At 33.1% G+C, this 8569-nt stretch overlaps 1 protein-coding gene across 5 annotated transcripts in view; it reads right to left on the bottom strand.

Annotated features, from left to right (window-relative positions):
• Window positions 1-8569, bottom strand: part of LOC135104473 (ras-related protein Rab-30-like) — a 36133-nt gene that overhangs the window by 3037 nt on the left and 24527 nt on the right. For 4 of the 5 annotated variants that reach the window (XM_064011980.1, XM_064011981.1, XM_064011979.1 and 1 more), the window contains exons 6-7: window positions 6369-6395; window positions 1-6133 (exon numbers count right to left, since the gene is read on the bottom strand). The exon at window positions 1-6133 is cut by the window's left edge and continues 3037 nt beyond it. In XM_064011980.1, the coding sequence (XP_063868050.1) occupies window positions 6017-6133; window positions 6369-6395 (144 nt within the window). In that variant the 3' untranslated portion in view covers window positions 1-6016. The remainder of the gene's footprint in view (window positions 6134-6368; window positions 6396-8569) is intronic. The other variant, XM_064011983.1, reaches the window with a different exon arrangement.

Here is an 8569-nt window from a genome sequence, read left to right as displayed (position 1 = left end):
TCTTGTCCATAGCCAAATGTAATGTGAGGTCCCAACTTTATATTTGAGTTTAATTTTCAAAATACTGCCCATATTATTCTAAAACCTACATACTTTCAGTAAAAAAAAAAATCTTTGTGTTATTCATCCCAAGCTGGTTTGTCAGATGCACAGAACTTAATGCAACTGTTCAACTTTTTTTTTTACTTTTTTAGTTTCTTTTGAATACTTTTTTTTGCTAATCAATGCAGCTGTATAATTCTTTGCTTACTTGAAGTAAGCAGGTAATGTATAACTTGCTCTCTACAACCATACCTTCATTCTCATAAGTGTTCACATTAATGCTTCCACAAAATTCTGATCTAACCTCATTGTATCTGATTTAGAAAAAAGAAAGACACACTGCATCATCTTTTGGTATTATAAATATGTTTTTAAGTTTTCCAATATTTTTTTTTTTAATACTTCCTTCTAAGTGCATTCATTAAATTAAAAAATATGACCTTTGGAAAGCAGCAGTATGTTTAATTTATATCAACTCTTAATTTTCATTTCTGGCCTTAAGACAGCTACTTAGTTTAATGTTTCCCCAATGTAATGTCAACAGAAACGTTAGATTAAATATCTGTACTGTTCTTATTTCAGTCAAATACATAAAATAATAATCATGTGGCCATAATCAATAAAAAGGTAGTTTACAACATTCCTGTTACAAACAGCAAGTTTTCCTATGCTTTTCTCCTTACAATATATCCCAATTCATATTTATCTTATTTATCAGATAAAACAAACATTCAGTGTATACAAAACATCAAGTATTTGCTTTCACTTGACAAGGCTTTCAGACAAAAATAATTTCAAAAAGTTCTGCAGGCAGCCAGATAGTTTGTAAGAGTTTCAGCCAACATCAAGTTCTAGTGCATACCTATAAACTACAGAAACTTTCAGCTTGAGCATCTATAAAAATTAATGTAAAATTAATTGACAAAATTTTGCGTGCACCTTTATCATTTCTCTTACTCCATGTTTCCCTCCACTATCTAATCCCATAATGGACAAGATGGTAAAGGGCAAGGATAGCAGCACAACCCTAAACATTCACCATCCACCTTATGAGCTCCTTTTGCTCATTTGCCATTCAGTTGCACACTAATGTCTCACTAGCTTAGTAATGCATTTAACATTATGACAACTTGAAAGAATCATTAATGTGAGACCAGAGATCTATAAGGAGCAGAATTGGCACCTGAGACACACACACACACACACACACACACACACACACACACACACACACACACACACACACACACACACACACACACACACACACACACACACACACACACACACACACACACACACACAGCAACTGTAGCACCTCCTTTTCCCCACAGTATTTTATCATTTACACTTTGACAGTACAATAGTGCAGTACTATAAGATACTTTTATGAAACTGTTGAACTATACAAGAGACACATGGTACATATATTAAGCCAGTATGTAAGTAGTGAACATGAATACACCAGCATTCACTACAGAGTAAGTTTAATGATGCTGTTTTTATATTGACAGAATATGCAGCAGATTTCTGAAGTGCAATATTTGGACATGGTCTGAACTGCAAGTCAAAATACAAAACCTTCATTGCCAGAAATGCAGGCAAAAAAAAAAAAAAAAAAAAAAAAAAAAACAGTAGTAATGATTAATCATCTTTTCTTCTTTTTCTTCTTTCCCCCTTGAACAGCAACTTCCTCATTACAAGATCCACTATGTCTCTTGCAGTTCATGTACAAAGTATTAGTTCACTCTGATATCCTATTTGTAAGTCATTGATCATATATATATTTGGTGGTCTCAGTATAAAACTTGAGAATATATTATATTTATGAGCTAAAAATAGTAGAAGCAGCAGCTTTGAACAAGAATTATGCAACTTTACAACACAGCAAGTGAGACACAATATTCAATCAACTGTGAAACAAGCATATCTATAGTGACAATGTATGGAGTTAAACACTGAGGAAATTAAGTGTATAACAAACATCTTCAGTAAGCCACACTATAAATATATAAATACTGCAGTCATCCCAATACTAAAGCTGCAAGAAAACTAGATGTGACTAGACTGAGAGTACAAAAAAGAAAATAATAACAATGCACTGAGAAAATTGAGCATGATCTTTGGCAAGACTTTCCATATGACTACATATTTGTTTTAATGTTTTAAAATAAGTTTACATTTTTAAATTACACCCTAATCATTAACCTTCACCCTACACATCATTAAAGAGAGAAAAATATAAAGCTACAAAAAAGTATTAGTCACTTAACTGTTTCTTGGCTGATTTGTAATTTCACCTCAAATTTAACATTATTTAGAGGGACTGGATGAATGAAATGGTCACACAAAACTTTCAGGAAGATATACAATAATCACTTCCATAAAATCATGGCAAGCATGAATATATATGTTTGTCCCTATGATATATATATATATATATATATATATATATATATATATATATATATATATATATATATATATATATATATATATATATATATATATATATATATCTGACAAAATAGCAAGTTCAACTTATGGAAAAAAAATGTCAGTTGTAAAATTATTAATCATAATAACCAGGAGCTGCATTTACAAAATATAAAAAAATATCAATTATATTTCTTTACAAAATTACTCAAGTTTCTACAGTTATAAAATATTAAAACATAAGGTAATACTTTCAAAATTACAATTTTTATCAAATACCATACATTTATATGATACAGTCCAAATCAACTTCTCATGAAATGTATCAGGAAATATGGCATTCAAATGAAATCTGAAAGTCTAATATGATCTGGAAGATCCAACTTGTGAAGGCAAGTCTGAATCTGCTCTTATACTGAGAAAGTTATATCTTCCATGTACAAAATGGAGATTACAGATTCAATTTGCATCACATAACTATCTTTGGTAATATAAACAATAATTCATTGTCTCTATCAGTAATCACTAGACCTCCATCAGTTGCTTTCAGTGCTGCAATCATTCAACAACACTATGAGTGTTTTAGTTGTATTGCTTTTTAACTGATAAAGAAATATCATAAATTAGATGGCTCATACACTATGCTTAGCCTTCAGTGTCAGTAGAATCTGATTCCTAATGAAGAGCAGTAAATCCTCAATTCAAAAGACCATAGTATGAAATATTTAACAGAGTGGACAAATAATAATGCATTTCCCTTCCTTACACCTAGTGATAAGCCACCCAACAGCAACCTTGACAATCTCTCTCCTCTCCTCTTACAAGACTTATTATACACTGTGGGCATCTATCTTCAACACACCTTTGATGCTTTTTATCTTGAAAAAGAAGACTACTGCAGCAATGACAACATTAGGCAGCATTAGGAAAAACCTAAAGAAAAACTATATAGGAGAGAGAATGCAAAATCCTTTTGAGAAAACTGATATAAAGAAAATACTTAAGAGAAAGATATAAGAATAGTGCACTTCCCACAAATAGCAATCCTTCTACACATGCACCATCATCCATACACCCATTGTTGAGAAGTATGAGCAAGAAGTTTCTTTCACCATCAAGATGAATGAAAAATATATACTGAAATTTCTTTTTAAAATAAAATCAATAAAAAATAAAAAAGTTCCTATGTTACAGTGAACTTAACCAACCTTTAGCACAAATGGTAACCCCTTTCTCACTGCAAGTCTTTTAAATTCAGGATTTACTGTATCCTGCTATCATGAAATCCAGGAAAGCAACAAGTACTACTCATATTAGAAAGACCGTCTCTAAGATTCACACATGACTTTGCACATAAGATTGTTACTTTTCATGATATAATGATCTTATTCATTAAAAGGTCATCCCCATAAGCTCCTTCATGCAGAGATCAGAAGCCACAATGCCCAATACCTCACTATACTTCCATACAATTGACTGCTTTCACATGTTTTGACCTGAAAACTAAAAGAACAACCTCAAAACATGGGCTTAAAAATCATTACATACATATATATATATATATATATATATATATATATATATATATATATATATATATATATATATATATATATATATATATATATATATATATATATATATATATATATATATATATATATATATATATATATATATATATATATATATATATTGGGGCCACCGTGGTACAGTGGAACCACACACACTTTGGGGGCCAAGGGGTCCTCATGTGCACAGGTTTGAATCCTGACCACAGTCTGAGAGTAGAAAGGGCATCCACTCAGAGTAACAGGTCCCAAATACCTAATCAAAATCCTTTATTAGGAAGTACTGTCCTAGCCCTGATAGACTAGAGAAACCAGACATAAAAACAAAAAATATATAATATAATAAAAGTTATCTTTTAAAAACTCATGTCTGAACCTATATGAAAGATTAACCTTAACTGTAGTGTATGTTGTAATTTAGATGAAATTATATTTTAGAAATACCATAGACCAAGAACTTCAGGCCAACATATCTATGTTTATCTATACACTAGGCTGATACCCTTCATGAAAGTTGATAGCTAAGAAAAGATTAGTACTTTGTAACAATAATAATAATAATAATAATAATAATAATAATAATAATAATAATAATAATAATAATAATAATAATAATAAATAACAAATAATAAAAGTGCAGAAATTATCCCCTAATATAAACCTATGCAACATTTTCATGGCATAAACTTAAATCTTCATCACATACCTGAAGCACAATCATATGGTGTTAAAAAAAAAAAGAATATATAATGGTTGTTTCAGTAGCGATCCATTACTATATCACAGCCAAATTTTTAAGAGTAAAACATCAAAGATCTACGATAGCTTTCCTGCTACAGCACACAGCTCAGAGGTGATGATAAGGTAATACAGTTTTTGGTCTAATGAGGAATGGGACACTATTCAAAATCAGTCAACTCTGAGGCTGTCCCAAACTGCTTACCAGAATGAATAGGGTAAAGCAGGTTCAATCAACATTCATGTAGGCAGGAGCAAATTCCGCTGTAATGCTGACACAATATCACAATTCACCGACACAATTATAGATATCTGACTTTATGTAACAATGCATGTGTGCAGTACTATTGGCTACCAAATTAATAAAACCATATTATAAAGATAAGTGACATGATCTTGTGTGATTGTCATTTGATTAATTTTTATATCTAATGCCTAACCATTCCAGTTGTAATTATTTCCTGCATACAAGGATTCATAGTATGGAAGCAAACATTTTTTCCATTGTTATATTAATACTGGTTGAATTTAAATCTGAAGTCATTTAATTCCTATTTGACTTTCTGGTTATCATTGTGGTACTAATGGTGGTGGTTCAAAAATGAATACAGATAACAACTTAAAAAGAAAAAAAAATCATTGAACACTTTAATCACATTGCTATAATATTACAATTTAAGTAAGAAAACACTGGTCCACAATAAAGGGTTTATGGTGGCTTTCAACTGCTTAATAAGGCAGAAATTACATTTAAAGTTGCACGAGTAAAGAGGACATTTTTATTCATGCTGCTGCTGCAGCTTTTTGATCTGATGAGACAAGGAAGACATCCACCAAATTGGTCAAGTTATGAAGCCTTATCTCAGTTGCCTATCCAAAGCCCCATATACCATTCATCCACATACCTCCATCATTTAACATCCAACCTAATATCTATTATCACTCTCTGGAAAGATGTACATCCCATCAACTTCACTGCATTATTTCGAAGTCATGCATATGAAAATACACCAAAAAAGTATAATCTAAAATAACAAAATATTATGTAAATTATACCAAAACTGGAGTGCAAACTTAATTTTAAAAAACAATTAGTACAAAATCTGTCATATCAGTAACAGTAATGCTTTAAGGTCACCACCGAAAGCTACCAAACATTTTTGGTTAAAGCTTTAACTGAGTATCAGACTTACAACACCACCACCAAATATCTGAGATCCCAGACTAGGCTACGTGGAGGAGGACAGCCACCGTGAGCAACAGGCAAATTCTGATCGAGTTTCCCTTGCTGGGGGCAGAGTGACATTCGACACATCTTGTGGTGACAGGTCTCCTACTTTGCTGTCCTGTTGTGAAGGCAATTTTGAGTGAATAGAAATAAGTCACCCAAAAACACATGAATCATTAATACATTCAAAGTTAAAGAAATAAACAATCTTATTGCAGATTGTAGCAGAGTATTCCAGAGTTATTGAGCAACACATGTAGCATACACATAACAAACAATTTAAAAAAGGCACACTGATGTGGACATTCTTTAGAAAGAGAAAAAATTAGTGCCTTAGAAGCTACTGTACTCACCTTGTCAAAGTGTCCACTACGAACAAGCTGCATTTCCCAAAGAAAAAGAGTAGGTGTCATTAGCACAAGGACTATCAGTGGAGGGTGGGAGCAGCATTCCTGAGACTTAAGGAGTGCCAGTAATACATTAAAGGTTCAAGAGTCACTCAGTAAGTGGGTGCATTTTGAAAGATATATATACAAACAAATGTCTGATTTGTACATGCATTTAAAGATGAGTGCCCCAACAACCATAGAAAAGACAATATTGACTCTTTCAAGAAACACATGAAAGATAACTAAACAGCTAACTATTCCTTTTGTTGAATCACACCATTTCTTTTCACATAATAATGAACAGAACAATATATATATATATATATATATATATATATATATATATATATATATATATATATATATATATATATATATATATTATTTTATTTTATTTATTTTTTTTTTTAACTAACCACCAAGAAGAGAATTCCAGTGCTACTACTAAATGCAGTAAGTCTTAATCTTTTCTCTGATAAGTTATTGTTCTCTCAGCAAAGGTGTATGGCTCATCACTAATTTTACCTTCCTTAAAGGGTGAATTACTAAAAATTGGAAAGATGAAGTCAATAATCCACCACAGTTTCCATGCATGTGATAAAATTGTGCATTGTTTTAATCCTTCATGGTTAATTTCATAAAAGTTATCAATCTTATTCCTTAAAAGTTACAAGCATGAATGGGAAAAATTCTACAGTGCAAAATACCTCAGAACTAAACAGCCATATACACAAACATGACAGATATCTTTCCACTGTTTAGTCACACATGTGGTGATAAACCTGGTGCTGCTATCTTCATCTAAAATAAGATTTAGGGAAACAAAAAGAGAAATAAGAAAATATACTGTGGTGAAGACTTACAGTACTTTGCTGAAAATTCCATCTTTTTTTTTTTTTTATGTAGGAAGGACACTGGCCAGGGGCAACAAAAATCCAATAAATAAAAATGCCCACTGAAATGCAAGTCCCATAAGTGGGTCAAAGCAGTAGTCAAAAATTGATGAATAAGTGTCTTGAAACCTCCCTCTTGAAGGAATTCAAGTCATAGGAAGGTGGAAATACAGAAGCAGGCAGGGAGTTCCAGAGTTTACCAGAGAAAGGGATGAATGATTGAGAATCCTGGTTAACTCTTGCGTTAGAGAGGTGGACAGAATAGGGGTGAGAGAAAGAAGAAAGTCTTGTGCAGCGAGGCCGTGGGAGGAGGGGAGGCATGCAGTTAGCAAGATCTGAAGAGAAGTTAGCATGAAAATAGCAGTAGAAGACAGCTAGAGATGCAACATTGTGGCGGTGAGAGAGAGGCTGAAGACAGTCAGTTAGGGGAGAGGAGTTGATGAGACAAAAAGCTTTTCATCCCACCCTGTCTAGAAGAGCAGTGTGAGTGGAACCCCCCCCAGACATGTGAAGCATACTCCATACATGGACGAATAAGGCCCTTGTACAGAGTTAGCAGCTGGGGGGGTGGTGAGAAAAACTGGTGGAGACGTCTCAGAATGCCTAACTTCAAAGAAGCTGTTTTAGCTAGAGATGAGATGTGAAGTTTCCAGTTCAGATTATAAGTAAAGGACAGACCGAGAATGTTCAGTGTAGAAGATGGAGACAGTTGAGTGTCATTAAAGAAGAGGGGATAGTTGTCTGGAAGATTGTGTTGAGTTGATAGATGGAGGAATTGAGTTTCTGAGGCATTGAACAATACCAAGTTTGCTCTGCCCCAATCAGAAATTTTAGAAAGATCAGAAGTCAAGTGTTCTGTGGCTTCCCTGTGTGAAATGTTTACCTCCTGAGGGATTGGACGTCTATGAAAAGACGTGGAAAAGTGCAGGGTGGTATCATCAGTGTAGGAGTAGATAGGACAAGAAGTTTGGTTTAGATCATTAATAAATAATAAGAAGAGAGTGGTTGACAGGACAGAACCCTGAGGAACACTACTGTTAATAGATTTTGGAGAAGAACAGTGACCGTCTACCACAGCAGCAATAGAACAGTCAGAAAGGAAACTTGAGATGAAGTTACAGAGAGAAGGATAGAAGCCATAGGAGGGTAGTTTAGAAATCAAAGCTTTGTGCCAGACTCTATCAAAAGCTTTTGATATGTCTAGCAAAAGTTTCACCAAAATGTCTAAAAGAGGATAACCAAGACTCTGTAAGGAAAGCCAGAAGATCACCA

The sequence above is a fragment of the Scylla paramamosain genome, chromosome 10 (genome assembly GCF_035594125.1).
Source record: "Scylla paramamosain isolate STU-SP2022 chromosome 10, ASM3559412v1, whole genome shotgun sequence".
In the NCBI taxonomy this organism is placed as follows: domain Eukaryota; kingdom Metazoa; phylum Arthropoda; class Malacostraca; order Decapoda; family Portunidae; genus Scylla; species Scylla paramamosain.
Note: the sequence above shows the minus strand (reverse complement) of the source record. Positions and strands in the feature narration are given on the sequence as shown.